The 19,756-nt window shown below is 39.1% G+C and overlaps 2 protein-coding genes across 2 annotated transcripts in view; one reads left to right on the plus strand and one right to left on the minus strand.

The window, feature by feature from the left end:
* Positions 1-9,581, plus strand: part of pcsk2 (proprotein convertase subtilisin/kexin type 2) — a 30,580-nt gene extending 20,999 nt beyond the window's left edge. Inside the window, exons 9-12 of the mRNA XM_027165931.2 lie at positions 1,081-1,296; positions 3,038-3,138; positions 5,190-5,417; positions 8,409-9,581. Of these exons, the coding sequence (XP_027021732.2) occupies positions 1,081-1,296; positions 3,038-3,138; positions 5,190-5,417; positions 8,409-8,898 (1,035 nt within the window). The 3' untranslated portion in view covers positions 8,899-9,581. The remainder of the gene's footprint in view (positions 1-1,080; positions 1,297-3,037; positions 3,139-5,189; positions 5,418-8,408) is intronic.
* A 1,264-nt stretch (positions 9,582-10,845) lies between these two features.
* On the minus strand, positions 10,846-18,746 carry LOC113655411 (filensin). The gene is made up of 8 exons (XM_027165930.2): positions 18,367-18,746; positions 17,680-17,740; positions 17,141-17,236; positions 15,841-15,933; positions 15,072-15,185; positions 13,902-14,122; positions 13,517-13,611; positions 10,846-11,684 (listed from the first exon to the last, which is right to left on the minus strand). The coding sequence occupies exons 1-8, from the start codon at positions 18,744-18,746 to the stop codon at positions 10,846-10,848; spliced, it is 1,899 nt and encodes a 632-aa protein (XP_027021731.2).
* Between the last annotated feature and the right edge of the window lie 1,010 nt (positions 18,747-19,756).

A 19,756-nucleotide genomic window follows, 5' to 3' on the forward strand; every position in this document is an offset into this window, starting at 1 on the left:
CCCAGGCGTCATTGGGCATCAAGGCAGGATACATCCTGGACGGAGTGCCAACCCATCTCAGGGCACACACACACTCTCATTCACTCACACACTCACACACTACGGACAATTTTCCAGAAATGCCAATCAACCTACCATGCATGTCTTTGGACCGGGGGAGGAAACCGGAGTCCCCGGAGGAAACCCCCGAGGCACGGGGAGAACATGCAAACTCCACACACACAAGGCGGAGGCGGGAATCAACCCTTGAGGTGTGAGGCAAACATGCTAACCACTAAGCTGCCGTGCCCCCCCGTATGGCTTTTTAGAGAAAGCAAAATAAGTTAGGATATTGCGTTGAAATTTTCTTCTGAAATGAGATGCACAAAAATCGTTGCAGCTCCTATCTCTTAAAGTATCCCTTAGAAAGATTCTGGTCCTCCTACACCTCGAAGATTCCCTCTCATGAGCTCTCTGTGTGAATAGAGCTTGTTACAAAAGCAGCAGCATTTAAAGTGCAATCATTTCTTTTAGCTAATTGCAGCCAAGCTGAGCTGATGGGTCTCCATTCAGAGAGAGGGAACAGTGCAAGAGAGAACAAATAAAAATGTGCGGTGGAGGTGGATGGGGATGTTGTTTGTGGTGAAGGGGTGTTGGATGGAGGAATTAAATTCATAGAGTGGAGGAATGAGAGATGTGTTTACGAAAACAAAACCACAGGCAATTCTTTAAGAATCTTGATTCTGTCTTCAGTTTCCTGAACGTTACACTGTAAATCCAAGTAATCCACTTAACCATGCATAGTTAATTGCTACATATAAAGATGATAATCAGGGAACGAGTGGCAATATGAAACTAATGGTTTGAATCTGAATAAATGTGCAATGTGTTTGACATTGATGAGTGTGTTCTTTTAGCCTTGATCTAAAAACCAATTCCATGCATTTTACCTCAAAATACTCTGACCTACAGGAATGATAGTAGCTATTATAATGTGTTATTAATGAACTTATTGAATAGTTTGACAACTTATAAAGGTTAATTATGTGTGGTGTGTGTGTGTGTGTGTGTGTGTGTGTGTGTGTGTGTGTGTGTGTACAGGGCAGAGGGGGGAAAGGCAGTATATATGTGTGGGCTTCAGGAGATGGTGGTGGCTATGACGACTGCAACTGTGATGGCTATGCCTCCAGCATGTGGACCATCTCTATTAACTCCGCCATTAATGATGGACGCACGGCTTTGTACGACGAGAGTTGCTCCTCCACACTCGCTTCGACATTCAGCAACGGCCGCAAGAGGAACCCAGAGGCAGGAGTGGTGAGTAGGCAGTTGTTTTGTGGGGGTGTGTGGGCGTTCATATCTGTGTGTTTATGTGTATTTCTATGCCTTTTTGTCTCAGCAGTAGAAATCCATTCAGTGACAGAGCATGTTATTTATTATGATTTTTATTAGAATTCTATATAAAATGCAGTGTTTTAAATAATTTGTTATAGGTTATCAGGTTGAAACTTAAAAGAAAAACAAGCAGTAGTGTTGCCAGTTTGGAGAAAAGGTTGAAATCTCATCCATTAGCTGTATTTTACACAGCAAAATATTTAGCTCATTTTAAACCCTGAGTGTCAGGACAGAAGAGTCTTGATGCATGTTTTCCTTATAAATTGAGGAGTGGGTCCAGGTTAGTGAGAATCCATATTGGGAATGCACACAGCAACAGGAAGCAAATGGAGCAACTGTAGCAGTGGGGTGGTGTTGCAGAACTTCTTGTGCTGCTGTGTTGTGGACAGGTTACAGTGGTCACATGATGCAAAGAGGAAGCCCTGCCAGAAATGGCAGCACTCCAGACTTGAAGTGACAAGAGATTGAACAAACACCTGATTGAGAAGAATAGTTGGCTGTGTATATATATGTGATATATATATATAAGCTGTTTTGCAAAACAATAAGTTGCAAAAACGTAATCCTCTGCAGGGGAACAGGAGAGGATGAGCTGACTATCATTAGTATAGCAATGGTACGAAAAAACATCTAAGGATTTGACCTTGCTAAAAGAGCAAGTATTAAGGAATAGTATAAAGAAGGTATGTACTGCACTGATACTTGTGGGACGCATACACAGAGTCTGCATGAAGCAGATGGGTTCCCTCCATGTCATCTAATATGACCTTCCCGCAAGAATCAAAACCATCACCATGCTGTGCCTCTAATTACAAGGTTGTGAGGATGGACAGGAGATGCTTGTGACTGAGAAGGCTTCTGACAGGAGTTTGAAGACCAATGACAGTTTGGCTGAGAACAAGGATTAAGATACTGAATTGCTGACTGTTTTGTATCAGTTATCTGTGCTTTGTATTTTCTATATATAGCAGTACACAGAGGCCAATTGCAACAAATATATATGAATCCTAATACCAATGGCAGCAATCTAATGCACAGAATGATGATAAATGATAGAGAGCTAATTTTCTTGTCCTTTAGTCTGACACAATTTAAAGATATCGGTAGAGATGGAGTACTTTTTTGCATGTCCACTGGGCAAGGCATCAGAGTTCAGAGTATCTTGATGTAGGTGCATTTCCTTCAATAATAATAATAATAATAATAATAATAATAATAATAATAATAATAATAATAATAATCTCATATTGTAAAATCTAAAAAATAGTTTTGTTTTACATATTCCTTGTATAAGTTATATCACACATTCCCCCAATTTTTTTCACATTTCGTTCTGAGTTCATAACTTTTTGTGTGTTTTTGTCTGTTGCCTAATGTGTGCACATCATTTTTATGTTCAGTATTTATATCCTTCTCTCTTTGACTCTTTGAAAAGTCTTGTTCATTGTTCATTGTTAATGTGCATTTCTGTGCGTTAGTTTCCTATGTTCCTTGGTTGCTTATTTGTGAGGGTTTTGGTTCATTTCCATTTTTTTCTGAGGTGCCAGTTCTCTTAACACACAGTAACATGAGAAATGCTAATTAGCTGATTCATATTTTTTGCCTTAGTGTGCATGACACTCTCTCTCTCTTCCTCTCTCTTTCTCTCTTTCTCTTTTTGCAGGCCACCACAGATCTGTATGGAAATTGTACATTGCGTCATTCAGGCACATCAGCTGCTGCTCCCGAGGCTGCTGGTGTGTTTGCCTTGGCATTAGAAGCCAAGTACGTACACTTCTGCTTCTTAGAACATGTTTCAGCTACATAGTCTGATTAAAGATTTATGAAACATGCTGCAGAGCTTGTAGCAGAGAGTGTACTGCACTCTTGGCTGTAGATTACATTCAGTGAGTATTTTGCTCTGCCAACCAGTCCTACCATGATAGTGTTTTAAGACCCTCATGTCTGTACATATCTAATGCCATCCTCTAGTGCTTAAAGCCAACATTGAACAAATCACTGTATGAATGACTAAAAAAAAATACAGCTGGTCCTTAAAGCTAATTAAATGGGCGTGGAGCTCACACACTGCATCACTGCATTGGCTCAAATCTCACCATAATTTACTTAATTAAAAGCAAGAGACCTTTAGAGGGGCGGGTACTCATAAATATAACAGGGGACATAGATACATCTTAAACCACTAAAGACAGTCTATCCTGATGAACCATAGTAACTGTTACACAAGCAGAATACAACAACAAGCTTTGCTATATCAAAATGCATTAAATCTATGTACTTTGTGCCATTTGGTTAGAGATAGATACCTCTTTAGTGAACACTGACCATGGGACTCAGGATAATAAACATGGAGGAAAAGAATAAAATGTATACTGTTACATCTTCTTGCTGCATCATCTCAAGACATTCAAGACAATACTGTTTTGCACAATATCAAAGAATTATTTTATTTTATTTAGATTTATTTTTAAGTTATTCATTTAGCCCACTGAGTGTTGAAACTGATTTTAGAATTTCATTTTTACTTCACTTGTGCTGCTTGACACAGTCTTTAGTGTTGCTGTGACTGGTGTTAATGAATGTTGACATGACCTTACCTCTGCAAAGCCTCAGTGTTTGCTCAGCATTGAATAATGTTGTAGCTGATGGTGGTGCAGGTCGCTCACTCCAGCCAACGGTAAATACTGATTGCAGGCGGTGAGTGCATGTGTGTTTTGTCAGTTGCCCAAACATACTTAGTGCACTGTAGTGATACCTGCAACATGCTGAGGAGCAGAGAATGGACTCTTTTGAAAGATGAATCAGACATTGTAGAGTCTAAATCTGGACCAGTGTTCAAAAAATATTTGTATTTCATCTTTCACTAAAATGCTTTTCAGAGAATATCTATTGCGCTTTTTATAATCTGGAATATAGTATGTTTCATAAAGCAGACCCTAGTATTTGACCAATGTGAATGTAATTATAAATAAAAACAATATTTAATAAGCAGTATGTAATATTTTACAGTGCGCTATTATTGGTGAACAAATGGTTTTGGTCAAGGCTTGCTTTATTTGTCTACGTATTCAATTTAGCTAGACAGTTAAAGCTCAAAAAACACAAGATGAAATTTTTCCAATCTTCACTTTACCCAATTTTGAAAGCTGTTTCAGTCTTTTTGAGTCTCTAAAATGACCAATCTATAAATGACCATGCCACAGACCATTCATTCATTTTCCTCCATTCAGAAGCTCTTGTCCTGTATTTGCATGATTGTGTGCATGTTGCTGTTCCATGTTTAGTTGATTGGGTAATTGTAGGTGCAGGTGTAATGGTGTATTTCTATTTAAGTGGCTGGTAAGTGTATATTATAGAATTCTCAAATTTGTGTAAGCTACCATAAGAAAAAATGATAACAATAATTCATAAGAGGTTACTTTAATGAAAAATAGTATTATAAAAAAAAAAAAGCTACTTTTTTACTTTGAGTACTTCAGTCATGGAGGAATTATTGGAGAAGGAGTGACATCAAGAGAGGTGGAATTCTCAAAACTTGAGAGGTGGAATTAAGCAATATTATAAAACAATTAGGTGACATGCGTCAATAGAGAGTCTCCGGACCTTTAATTGATGCTGTGCAGTCTTGTGATTTCATTATGATAGATATTATTCTGTAGAAGATTGGGTCACAACCAAATTAATTATGCAGAATGAATGATTTATTTTTTTTCCTATACAGCAGAAATCCAGATATCCCTCAGCCATATTCCTGAATGTTTTGACCATAGCTGTATTGCCTTAATCTTGTTTTCCTTGTGTGTGTATGTATGCAGTCCTAACCTGACATGGAGGGACATGCAGCACCTCACAGTGCTCACTTCGAAGAGGAATAAACTCCATGATGAGGTACACCAGTGGAGGAGAAACGGTGTGGGCTTGGAATTCAACCATCTGTTCGGCTATGGTGTGCTGGATGCCGGTGCCATGGTCAGCCTGGCACGTGACTGGAAGACTGTACCTGAGCGTTTTCACTGCGTGGCCGGATCAGTGCAGGAGACACAGTAAGGCTGTAAAGGACTTCGTGTGAACACGAATATTGTGATCTGGATAAAAATTATTTCAACTAATATTGAATGTTGTTCATATTTATTTCCTCATTTGACATTCGGCTGCATGTAAATGTAGTATGGAAGAATAGGGGCAGTGTGACAGAGTCGCTGTGCTCCACATGATTGCATTTTGCATGCGTCAAATGTTCCTATTTTCTTACCACACAGATAGTGGGAGTCCCTCTTCTTTTCCCCAAGCACCTGTGCTCCTTATTCTCATGTGTGCTATAATTAGTCCTCTCCTACTCAGTGCTGGGCACAGCATCCTATGGCAACAAGCCTCAATTAGACTGGGTTTGAGTGCCAGGGAGAATGTGTGTGTGCGTGTTCAAGCAATAACTGTGTTTATATATCTGTGTTTTTGTGCATCCTTGTCAAAACCCCCATGGACAAAAGTGCCATCTCTCATATCATACCTAGCAGAGGTGGCGGGAGTCCTATCCGAAGCAGTGGGTGAGAATAACAATTAAAACTGCAGAAGAGAAAATAAAGATGCAGCTGAATTCAAATGTGCACGGACATGTAGAGCAGCCGCCATGTGATAAGGCCCCCTATCAGCCATGACTAATGAATGCCGCCAAACCCTCATACACTGAACCAGCACTGAACAAATAATGCTTCAATTGTTGCAGAAAGACGTTCCCAAAACAGGGATAATTAAGCGCAAGGGGATAAACAGTAAACAGAATGAAAGAATTAAAGTGCCTTTAAAAAGATCAAGAGGTTTAAGGAGCATTTTGTGGGATTCATTAAAGACCTTACATTTGTTTGCTTTCTGGTGAGAGCATGTATTCAGAAAAATGTACCTGTCAATAAAAAGACTCATATCTCAAACCCGTATATAAGCTAACTTCTATTAGTTTTTCCTTCACTGCAGTCAGAAGCGATCAGTCAGAGAAGTGTTTTCCAGTCTCACAGTACAGCACCTTTTGTTCTAGAGCAGTAATTATAATCAGAACAGCAGAATGACACTCCTGCTGTGGCCGCTCTATTAATAATCCAACTTGGGCTTTAATAACGAACACACAACAGAAAAAGTGCTCACTGTTCTGTGTTATAGTCTTTATAGTTGTAAGCTTTGAGAGCTGAGCACTACTGAGCTGCACCAGTGTTGAAGGTGTAATACAGACACTATACTATCTGTATATGTTAAGTGCTTCGAAAGGTTTTAATCTATGTTCAGATTTTAAAACACAGAGTTAGCAATGTGCTAGGTTTTATTATAGTACAGTCTGGTTAATTTCTATTTGTAGTTCACCCTTTATTCTTATCTGTGTCTATTTACATTTACGCCGTTTAGCAGACGCCTTTATCCAGAGCGACTTACATTTTTATACAACTAAGCAATTGAGGGGCCCAGCAGTGGCAGCTTGGTGGACGTAGGAATCAAACTCACAACCTTCCGATTGGTAGCCCAACACCTTAACCACTAGACTACCACATCCCTGCATATCTATTAATACGTATCTGTTGAATTCAACGAACATATTCATATGGGATTACATACATAGCCAGTGACTTCTTACCAAGTCACATTTTATGTTTAGGTGCAGCTCAACGACAAAAATACTCTAATAAGGCAACCGTTTGAGAACCTCAAAAGATATGCTCGGTGTTGTAGATGTTCCTGGGAGCAAAGAGTTTAATGACTGTGTGAATGTTTGATTTTTTTTGGTTGCTCACAAATCTCTATAAACTCTTTTTATAGCCACAACAATGGATTTGTTGTTTCAATTATGTTCATTCAATTAGGACATTTGCTGTTAAAGTCAGTAGAGTTGCGTTGCTTTACACTGATTGTCTTCCAGAACATTTTTGTTTTGCTGTTGCATAAGTGGTGTATTTATATAAGGTATTTTTAGAAACCATTCAGTTTCATTTCATATGTTACAAGCCACACATTAAAAAAATGCATATTCATGAGACACCCCCTGCAGGTTTATTTCCAGATTCCAATTTTCCTAACAACCCACCAACCGGATGCACACTTGACTCGCTTCTTACTTCTGTTATTCTGAATTAGTCTCCCAGGAAACACGCCCCACTTGCGTACCACTAGTCTCACGCAGACCCACATACGTAATCTGAGTGCAGTAATGGACCAGGATGGGAGACCTGTCTCTGATAATGGCATTACGTCCACTTTATGGCCGCTCGCTCCAGCCCTCTGCCGTTATCATCCTGCTGCCACAAAACCGGCTGTCAGCAGCACTGTGCCTTTGTGCAAGTGCGACAACAAAGCCATCCTCCTCTTATGGTGTGGATGAGATACCTTCATCTCTCCGGAACAATTTGTCTAGCACTAGGGTGGTGTATTATTGAAAAGATGGGACATAATAGAGTTTCTGTTGTCTGCTCTTTACAGCCTGCTCTTACTGAACTATTATTTCAGAGAAGAAAAAGAGTTCCATCTCAGATCCATCTTTCCAGATGAGAAATTGATTGTTTTGCTTTTTTTTCTTGCTAGTTATATGCACATGTTCATCCTTGAATGCAGGATGTTGCGGTTTAGTGTAGTAGAAGCTCTAAGGTGACAATAGAACTGATTGCTATTAAATCAATAAGCCATGGGTACAGTGAGTGTGATCTTCAACAAAGTGCCTAAAACCTGCTTAATAGTGCTAAAATTATTGTACGGATCTTTTTAAAATGGCTTATTGCTTTAATAAAGATGCCACAAAAGCAAAATGGTAAAATACAGTGTTCAGTAAAGTATTTCATTTATTATTGATGATATCCACAATAATCAGTTCCTACACCACGCCATGAAGTCTGTTAACTGTGGCGCATTAATACAGAATTCAGCTACTTTGATTTGGTGAAAGTTGTGCATATTAATATCTGATTTTTTAACTTAAACAAACTATTTAATAATTTGCAGTGATGACTAATTAATATGTTTTATCTGACACTATATTTGTCTCTCTCTGTCTTTTTTTGCAGCAAGATCCAATCAGGTGCGAAGCTAGCACTCACCATCACTACAGACGCGTGTCAGGGCCGGGAGAATTTTGTGCGCTATCTGGAGCATGTCCAGGCAGTGGTGACAGTGAATGCCAGCCGGCGTGGCGAGCTCATGCTCAACCTGACTTCACCCATGGGCACCAAGTCCATCCTGCTGAGCCGGCGGCCGCGTGACTCCGACTCCACTGTGGGGTTTGACAAGTGGCCTTTCATGAGCACACACACATGGGGCGAGGACCCTCGTGGCACCTGGAAGCTGGAAGTCGGCTTCAGCGGGGAATCTCCACAGAGTGGTTATCTACACGAGTGGACCCTCATGCTGCATGGCACACAGAGTGCGCCCTACATAGAGCAAGTGGTCAGGGACTACCAGTCCAAATTAGCCATGTCCAAAAAGGAGGAGCTGGAGGAGGAGCTGGATGAAGCCGTCGAAAGGAGCCTTGAGAGGATGATGAGCAAAAGTAACTAGCCTCAGTCTGAACTGCATGATGCCTGCCTTCTCTCCCTTTCTCCATCTCACTTTTCCTCTCAGTGTATCTTTCTCTATCTCTCGCTCTCTCTATTTCTCTTTCTCTCTTTCTTGCGCCTAGATTATTTTTTCTGTGGTCACAAGTTCTCTGTTGAATGATTGTTACATGTAGGCCGCATAAATAAAAAAGTATATTCTCCAAAATAACCTATTGTACAAGATATTACCTCTTGTATTCTCTTTAATTTTTTTAAAAATAATTTTTAGAAAATGTATATACACAATATATACCTATATATAGTATATTAATTTATTGCTGCCATCGCTGTCTCCTCACCTCTTCGAAGACTACTGTACAGTTTGTGACTGTAAATGATTCTCTGTGTTATTCTTCCTAAAGATTAGTACCTTGCTAAAAGAGCAGTGACATTGACATTTTTGTTTGTTTGTTTGTTTGTTTTTTAACACGATCTATTTATATCTAAACAGGGAGATGTAATGTGTGATCACAGCTTGTGGCCAACAAGAAAACCCATTTCATAACCTTTAATATATCTACAAATATATCTGTTCTGCTGTTTGTGAAAGCACTCAAGTGAAGCTGAGGATGTTTTACAACATATGAACAAGAGGCTTTTTAGGATTAATCTCAGATTTTCAGTAATAAACAGAATCCAATTGCATCCATTAATAGTCTGATTTGCTTTTTCCTAACAAAAAGAACTAAGGTTATGTTTCTCATTATATATTATTCTATATATTATAATCAGATTGAAGGCAAAATAAAGATTAAACCATCACAAGCCACTAGAAGAACTTCTGTGAACCATGATATGGATTCACTAATAATTTGAAACTATGCTGAAGTGAAAAAAAAACACACACCATAGTTTCAAAACCTATTTGTTTAACTACAGGTTTGATGATAGAGATGGTGAGTGCCGTTTTATAAGACTCTTCAGAATTGCCTGTATGTCTAACGGGTTATCTGATCAATGTTCAGGACGTAGTATATGATGCAAATCATTCGCATCTTATCAAATTTTTCAGTGAGCCCCCTGTGAATTGGGATATGGTTATCTTATTGGTTTCATTAGGATAGAAACAATAATGTGGTGAACAGTCAGATTTTTTTATATGAAAATCAGACTTTCATATAAAAACACGTGTAAACCCAAATCATGACTGAATGTGCTACAGCGTAAAAGAAACACTGTTTTTTTTTGCTGTTGTTGTCCCTATATAAACATGGTTTAGGTTGTAATTATGTCTATTTATTCCCATATAATTAAATTTTATACAAATAGGTCTGGTTTTTAGGGAGAATTAACACAGACTCAGACAGATTCTGGTTATCCCCCACTCCAGAGAGTAAGAGAGTAGATTATGCAGAGGTCACATCTGTACTCCACTGGGCCACCTTCATGTAAAATGGATGAGTGTCATCTCCAGCTGGCTCACTTAGACAAACACATTCACTTCAGAGAGAGAGAGAGAGAGAGAGAGAGAGAGAGAGAGAGAGCATAGGAGAGGGTGAGGAAAAGAGAGAGGGGGGGGAGCATGGGAGAGGGCGAGGGAAAGAGAGAGAGAGGGTGTGTGGGAGAGAGAGAGAGAGAGAGCATGGGAGAGGGTGAGGGAAAGAGAGAGAGAGAGCGCGTGGGAGATAGAGAGATGGGGAGAGGGAGAGAGAAACTAGCATTTAAATGCTGCAATAGCCATGACCTAAACTACATACACTTGTGATACAACAACACAGAACATTATATTTAATCATGTTGATTATTTATTCATTAATATATTCACAGCAGAACTGTGCTACTGGCAATTATAAATTTTTCAAATTCACACACTGTAGCAACTTTTGGACTCAAGGTTTTTTGGATTTTAGCTCAAAAGCATAAATCACTGGTTTAGGGATGAAAAGCAGCACCTAATACCAGAGTCTTCTCATGTAGCCCGGTCCCCATGCTTCTTTTTGGTTGTCTTTTCAATCATTGTCTCCACTACCGTGGCCGTTTCCTCATACTCCTTCACTTTAAGATCGGGTGAAAGCTTTTCCACTGACACCACCACTTCAACCTTCTCGTAGCTCATGGAATCTGGAGTACAACTGGAGCTTGAGGTTAGCGGTGGAGGTCCAGGTTGCCCACGTTTGTCTTTTTTGCTCTTTTCCTTGCCACGCTGTGGAGTAGGGGTATTTCCTTTGTTGTCACCGTCTTCCTTCCCACTTGATGCGTCATCTCTCCTTTGAGTGTGGTTGTCATCAGGGGGACTGGGAGGAATTACTGGGAAACTGGTAGCACTAGGTGGGGGACTTGGTGGTGGAGAAGGAGTTTTAGGTTTACAGGGTTCCAAAGAGGACATGTCGTCGTCACAAATGGTTACGATGATGTGGCCAGCAGAGGGTATTGTGCTGTTGAAGCAGGGGTCCAGGTAGCTGGACTCACCTGTCACCAGGACATAACGGCCTTTAGTATAGAAATCAGTGATGGGTTCAGGCTGCCTGTATCTTCGCATGCGGTTGCGCACAATGTTGCAGAGCGTGTCGAAAGCCTTGCTGATCTGGGCACCATCAGGCACATCGTTCGGTGCCGCAACATTCAATAGAGCAGATTGTTTCACTCCTCCTTCAACCTCAACAGGGTCAACTGCTTCTTTTTCTATTTCCTCTTGCATGTTTTCTGTCACGTCTTTAGATGAGACCTCCTTCTTTTTGATCACCTTTTTAGCCTGATTCTTCTGACGGGGCTTGACACTGGCAATGTCCTGGAAGGCTTGAGTTATATCTGAAAATGGGGTTAGTCAGAGTATAATAACACTGACACAGACATTGCAAATAAAATGAAGGGTAGAGAAAGTTATTTAATTAAACAGAACAAGAAACTATTACTACAGGAATAACGAAACTAGTTTAGAAATTAACACACTCATAGTCATGGGGCAAAATAAAGAGAGAAAGTAGAATTGTAGTTGGCTACTTTGGCTGACACTTAGCTTGGGAATATTGATTATTATTAACAAACTTGCATATTCTGTGAACTCATTACAGAACATCTAGTTCACATCTTGCCATGTGTGACAAGATAAAAAAAACCTGTCAAGCCTCTAACTGCACATTACGAATAACCAACCTGCTCCTATTTCACTTATCTGCTATATTACAGCACTCATTTACCGAACATCAGTGCAGATCACAAAAAAAGACCTCAATTATTTAATGATAAGCAAGCTAATTGCTGAGGCCAAAATCAAGATAATAACCAGTATGTGATCACCAGAGCAGTGCTACACATGCACACACAAAGACTAATCACACCTAAAACCTTTTTCTCCACTTAAAGCACACAATTGCGTTAAATGAATCACTCGAGTGTTGTTTTGAGCACACAGCAATTAGTCAAACGATTCACACTTGCACACTGTTGTGCCAGAGGAGTTTGTTGGAAAGGTCAGCATCATGCATCATTGCTAGAAGATGCTGAGAACTGATCCAGTTTCCTCGTGAAGCACCTTAGACAGAAGGTAATGGAAGAGTATGGGAATCGACTAATCAATAGTCTGGGATGTCAGAAAAGGGGGAGCAGTGGTAGAACCCAGTGCTACGATACAAAAATGGTCCTTCAATATGCCTGAATTACATGAAATCCTTGCTTTTAGGTTTCCAGGTTATTAGCCTAAGTAATTTTCCATCTGTAAGAATTAAAGGACCTATAGAAGTTGTTTTATACAGACAAGAGGCTCAGTCAGCCCCTGGACATCATTTTTAGAATCATTTAAGGGCAGCAAAGCACGGATCTTCCCTAAAATATGCTGTGCATTTACTGTAAAAACAATTACAGTAATTATATTTACACTGTATTTGGAAACTGTACAAGTAAAACTGTGGAAGCATTACAACTTAGCAAATCATGTTACTAGCATACAAACATGCATTAAAGAAGGTTTGGGTTCGTCTCTGAAATAAAGGGCACACAAAAAAAAAACCCTAATAATTTGCTGATACAGTGAGAATCTTTCTGCTGTTCTCACATTAGATCACATTACATATCCCACAACACCTTGCATTATTCTGGTACTTTTCTGAAAAGCAATGCACTTCCTGAATTACTTATTTGTGTACAGAACAATTCTATGAAATTAGGAAACACTAATTTGCTAGCGAATTACTCACGATTTTTATACTTATACCAAAACATCCCATAACAGTCAACGAGACTAAATAGACAGATTTCTAAATAAGATGCACACTAAATTGAACGCTCTCAAATTAAAATATCTCATATCTCACATTTCATAGTTGTCTAAACTACCTTTTATATTACATTTAGTTTAGAGATGATTTAATGGATCAAACGATTGAACGAACATAATTATTATACACCTGACAATTCTAGGCTCATTGCAGCCAGTTGCAGAGTCGTCAAATTGAATCACTCAATTCTGGTTTAAAATCTGCCCAATTGACTAGAAACCAGCCTGACCTATAACTCAAACCCTATGAATTTACATATACATGCATTTTATATCTATGAAGCCATTTGTTCCAGGCTAATAAGATTAAAATTTGGCCAAATAGACCCAGGTCTCCTCCTCCCTCTGCATCACTCTCCTCTATTACCTTTCCCTTGTCTGGTCATGGTGGGGCTGTGAGTGTGTGATCTGTAATTGGTGGTGAACAGACTAATGGGGCTTCCAATTATAGCTGAATTCAATCTGTGAAATAAAGTAAGACATGTGATCACAACACAGCAAAGAATCAGGGATACCTCAAAATGTCTTTTAGTGTGAACACAAATCAATCATGGATGTTAAAAAATATATATATGAAGTATGTTTTTATACCATAAATATGATAAAAATACTAGTACAATTTAATCTATTTATATATATTTATATTAGTTGCATTCCTTAGACTATACCGCCACCCTGTGGCTATATCTATTATGATATATTTATCAAGCATTCAATAAAGTTTGCTTCCAAGCCATCCACACTTAAATAACCTGCTGTCTTCATTCTCAATGATCCTCTTGTATCTCTCTAGCTCGTTCTCCAATGAGGTTTGGTACATTGCCAGCTGTCTGTACTCATTGGTGTATTTCTCCAGCAAGTGCTCAGCCTCCTCAATCGCTTTCCTGAGGGATTCAATTTGATCATTGTACAGTTGGATTTCTTCATCATAGCTCTCCTGAGTTGTCCTGATGGCCTGCTCCAGTGCTGATGTCTGGGAGATGGAAAGGTGCAGTAAACGTTATGCTGCAACATTCTGTCATCAAATATCCTAATGAGACTGAGGGAGTAAAATGGTTATGTGCTGGCTGTTCAAGCAGACCAAATACATTAATAATGATTAATATAAGAAATATAGGCGAGAAGATTGCTTGTGTGAGAGTTTCTTGTTGGATCCTACATACATGATATTTGGTGATTGTGAGCCACGTTTGCATGAGAACTTTTAATAGGTTTTTTTTATTGCTAAAGGTAATTTTCACCTCCAAACCTTGAATTATTAACAGGCATTAGGCAGAAAAATGAATGCTATTTTATAAAATATAGAATAATTAATTATATAATAATGACAGTGGTGTCCAATTCAAGCAAATGATTTATTATCATATTATTATTACCTATATTTTATCACTTAAAAATAAATTGTGATAATTGGCTAAGTATGTTTTTATTAAATTAATTATTGTGAATAATAGATTCAGCTGTATATTACTACAAGATATAGATGCCAAGTTACGGGCCACTGGTTTGTATTAGTTACTTTCGGTGACTCAAAAATCTTGGTCAAGATCACAATGGATCCTGCACATATCCCAGGAACACTGGAAACAAGCTGGGATCACACCCTGGAAAAGTTGCCAGTCCTTTACAGAGCACTATTCACACACACCTTCATATTTAAGGACAATATTCCTTAGCCAATGCACCTACTCTGGACCTAGGAGCTGTGACATTGTTACCCGTTTCAATATCACTCCACCTACCCCACTCATCTGTCTGCTAAACATAAATGTTTTTTTTTTAACTGAAGTGATGCCCTTATCCCCTAAACTCTCAGGATTGGCTGACGTGTATACTGTTTCAAATTTAGTTTAGATAAATACACCATGACTGATGTGAGTGACCAAATGTCGCCCCGCTTCACCAGCTCTATGGTGACCTACCTCAGACTGCAGCTTGTGCTTTTGTGCTTGCAGCTGACAGAGAGCACTCTTATAATCCTCTAACTGAGAGATCAAAGCAGGAACTCTCCTCTGACTTATCAGCTTCTCCTGATCCTGCCACAGAGAAGAGTAAGAGAAGAGAAAGAGACATAAAGTGATATAAACACAAAGAGAAAGTATTCATACCAAGATAGAGGAGTCAATCGACATCAGTGAAGTCATGCAGGCATTAAACCAATCATGTGGTAGACGTTCTCACTTGAGCTGACAGGAAGGTGCATCTACGACTGTGATGAGCAGAAAAACATTGAACCTTTAGGCTGATGGGCAGAAGAACTTAGTCAAGATCAGGAATCTGCTCCCTACAGTGGGAGTGAAGGTTTATTATTTTCTATCCTATTGTCTATCCCTTCTCAGGAACACTGGGAAACTGGAGAACCAGCATGTCATCATGCTTGCCCTGGTTTATATCCATTAAATATGGCACATTAATGCACATGCCATCTAATTAACCACTGTGTTAATATCCGTGTCATTAGTATAGATTGAGTGTGACATGAACTCAGAGTGTCTCTAATTTACATATACTAGTCATTCTGTAATAAAAAAAAATTGCAGCTCTCTCTCTCTCTCTCTCTCTCTCTCTCTCTCTCTCTCTCTCTCTCTCTCTCTCTCTCTTTCTTTATTTCCTTCTGATGCTTCCTGGCAGTGGAAGTTAAACTCCTCTTTTTCCCCCCTGTGGCACTAATACACCACATAATCACCTTACCTCTGAGATCCCCAGTGACAGACTGGACATTAAGACAACAGTCTGATTGATCTGGTGAAGGATGTTCAAGTACGTCTGTATCTCAGCAAGATTCTGTAGAGGAAGAAAGATTGGGAGAATATGATTTTCTTTAAAGGATGGTGATTTACAGATTGTGTGTGTGTGTGTGTGTGTGTGTGTGTGTGTGTGTCGGGTGGGGTGGGGTGGGGTGTGGGGTTCCTGGTTGTGTTTGTGTGTGCTTATCAAATGAAATTAGTCATCACGATGTCAGTATGATTCCAAAGGCTTTAGTTTTCACAGTTTTACAGATTTTTGGTTTTAATTTTTCATAAAGTTTACAAATTGAGCTGCCGCTAATAAACTAAACAGGCTGATTTGGATGCTTACTTCGAGAAAGTGCTCGGAGGTGTACTTTAGTGCTCGGTTAGGAAAAAATTCAGATTGCTTATTGACACAAAATATCTCATTTTTGACTGTGTTAATTATACATAATTACATTTTCAAATAATATGCCATGCTGGTTCTGGTTGGAAGGTTGTTCTATTATTAATTTTAGAAAGACATCTCAGTGACCTTCCTCACTTCTGAATAAATAATGGCATTATTGAAACTCTCACTTGACCTGACACTCTTTACAATAGGACTTGATTAGAAAATAAATGCTATGTTAACACTGAAGAGTTCATTTTCACTGTGCAGTGGTGAGGGTTTAATTATAACATATTTCCAAGATTGTGATATATATATATGAGCTTATCTTTTTATTATGAAGATGGTTTAGTACAGCAGAAAGTAAGCCAAACCTGAGTGGCATTAGACTTTCCAATTTAATCTCAATAAATTATTAGTCGTTTAAAAGTATCAAGTCAAAGAATCAATGCTAGTAACAGATTTTAAGCAGCATTGTCAGGATTGTGTATCAGCAAATTCCATATAATTGGCTATGTTAATTTCACTAAGTTCACAAATAATATACAGCGATCCGGATCCAGGGTCAATTTTCCCATAATTCATTAACGATGTAGCACATTGGACATCGGTAGTATAATAAAATCTCAAAGCTGTTTTTTTTGCATATGAAAACTGTGAAGTTTAGAATCACTGTCTAAACCTCTTGTAGTTTCAGGCCTTACTTAAACCCACTCCCTGTGTGCTGAAAAGCTGAAGACATTTCTCCTTCGCCAGTTGATGACTGACTACACCAATCAACCCAGTCATCTTGGGTTACTTTCTGCTGTCAGAGATCTGACTAAAAAACTTCTCAGACAAAGTTGGCATGCTGGAGATGCACCCTCATTACCTTTTTATGTCTCTCCTTTGTGGCCTTTATATTATCCTGCAGGAACTGTGACTCGATCTGATACTCCAGGTTCCTCAGAAGTGCAGTGTCTGCCTCCTAAAGATTTGATAAAAGACTCGATGAGAAATCAGACAACCTCCTTGAAACCACAATGTCTCAGGAAGAAAAACTGTTCATACAAAAATGGAGGTGAGAGAGAGCGAGAGAGAGAGAGAGAGAGAGAGAGAGAGAGAGAGAGAGAGAGAGAGAGAGAGAGAGAGAGCGCCTGGGTAAATAAATTATGTCTCTTTTCGATTTATTCCTCTGATATACTTATATATATATTTTCCTTTTAGAAAATGGGAAAATTAAGCATACTTCTGTCAACAGTAAGACCCTGAAAACGCTGAAAACGTTCTTGTTAAATCGGATTCTTATTAGCCATGCCCTCTTTTATTTCATTTGTTAAATGTGTTGTAGATAAGAGTTTTCTAGGAATGATCTGTACTCAGGCTGGTTTTTGAAGAATGTCAAATAAAATGATTCTGGCATTTGTGTACCTTATTGAGCTGCTCCAGAGTACTTCGTAGTTGGTCTTGATATTCACATTCATTTCTGTATCTGTGGGCAAGCCAAGTTGATTAATACCCTGCTTTCCTCCTACCTCATTAATTTCTAAATGTAGATAGATTATATATTGATATTAGATAACATTAGAAAGCATCAAAACTTGACATACTTGAACTTACAGATATTCATACGTTCGTGCAAATTGTGTGTGAAATATTACATAGATAAATATTGCACAGAAACAATAAACTGTTTACTGTTTAAAAGATAAATATTCTCATCCTCAATCTTGTATATATATATAAACATTCCACATTATAAGAAACATGAAACATATTCCTAATATGAATTTCATGTGCTTGGGTTGTGTTTGTGTTTGATGTTTACGTTACACAGGTTGTTCTCTTTTGTGTGTGTGTATGTGTGTTTGTGTGTATATGGAATTGAAATAAAAGGTCTTCTTCATGAAAGATGAATTAAAGAGGTGGTTTTAGATGCTATCATCTACAGTAGGTGCCTGCCATTAAAAGGGACAATATTGCATATATGCTACATATTCATTTAGAGAAAAATCTAATGACTGATGAAAAGATCCAGTAATGCTCGGTTAAATCTAATCAAATCAAACGAAATTACCTGAACATCTGTTGCTTAGTGTTGGAAGTGTGTGAGCAAACCTGTCACTAAATTGTTCCAGCATGCGCTCGGCATCCTTAAGCTCTCTCTCCAGCTTGGCACGCTCAGACTGAAGTTCACGGATACTCTCTTGGTTGCTGCTGATTTGCTCACTGAAGATCTCCTCGAGCCCAGCAGCCTCTTCCATGTGCTGCAGCGTCTCCAGCTGCTTGCGGAAAAGCGCATTGCGCTGCTCCAGCACTCGGGCTCTGTTGATGTAGCAGGTAAAACGGTGGTTCAGCTCCTGCAGGCTCTCTAAGCCAGGCATCATGTTGCCACTGAAGAAAGATTCTTCAGACCCCGCTTCTCCTTGATCTTCAAATACATCAGACTGTTCATATCTTTCTTTGCGCACTTTGCGCAAATACCTGGATTTAAACATGCGTGAGGCTCTTCTTCTTCGTGTCCCAATGCTGTTTTAGTAAGTGAAAACTGAGCTGCTCACCCTTTAAGGGGTCATACCACACTGGCCTTGCTGCGAAATAGCAACACAAAATAGTTTTCAAGCTCTTGTTTTCACACCATGTAACATTTAGAGGTTTCTAGTTGGATCTCTGCGCACTGTAGCAGTAGCCAGAAAAGACACTTGCATTGTTGACTATGCAAAAGCGACAGGAATGTGAGGACAGACTTTGCTGTGCAAAGCAAACCATTGTGAATGGGCCTTGTTTTCCAATCTTTTCTATGCTTCTGTTACACACGTTCATAGCGGTAAGCTTAACACTGTAAACAGAAAGGCCCAGAATGATCTAGCAAAATGGTCTAGCAGGTGGCACCTGATGTGTGTGTGATGGACAGAACGCTTGTATGCTCATTCTAAAAGACTTTCTCTCTGTGGGTAAATATGCAATGGTCCCACTTCTTAAAGCAGACAAAAATTGCTCCTTAGGTATATAAAGGAATTAGATCAAATGTATGTTTACATAGATATTTAATGATTTAATGTCAACTGCAGACAAGTGATCTCTCCCACAGGACTAGTCACTTTCTGTCTTTATATGTCAACTAATACAGTAATTCATACAGGGAGAGATCATATATCTATTGCACACACAAAAAAAATCACTTTGTTACCTTTGCAACACACCACACTCACTAAAGGTCAGCCAGTCTAAATATATCAAAAATGAATGTCAGCTTGTGAATTGATGGTAATACACTCCTGCCCTTGCCCTTGTAAGTGCTGGCCTTATTTACCCAGATGGATCTGAAGCCTCTGGCTGTGCTCAGGTGAGAACTAGTGCATGAGTGAGTAATCACAAACAGGGCTTTAAGGGTGCCAACGAGCTCAGAGCTGAGAGTCTGTGGCTACTCTCTGTCATCACGCATCACCATCAGGCCACGGCATACCTCGAATGCCTCGTTTAAAACCTGCAGCGGACATACTGTACT

Source organism: Tachysurus fulvidraco, chromosome 4, assembly GCF_022655615.1.
Source record: "Tachysurus fulvidraco isolate hzauxx_2018 chromosome 4, HZAU_PFXX_2.0, whole genome shotgun sequence".
Classification (NCBI taxonomy): Eukaryota; Metazoa; Chordata; class Actinopteri; order Siluriformes; family Bagridae; genus Tachysurus; species Tachysurus fulvidraco.

Bases quoted from the DNA above. Each gene is read 5' to 3' on its own strand.
- LOC113655411 (XM_027165930.2), bottom strand. From the start codon at position 18,746: ATGTTTAAATCCAGGTATTTGCGCAAAGTGCGCAAAGAAAGATATGAA. The intron at 15,186-15,840 runs GTAAGGTGATTA...TCTCTGTGGCAG, and splicing joins TGTCACTGGGGATCTCAGAG to GATCAGGAGAAGCTGATAAG. The intron at 11,685-13,516 runs GTAATAGAGGAG...CCCCATTTTCAG, and splicing joins CATGACCAGACAAGGGAAAG to ATATAACTCAAGCCTTCCAG.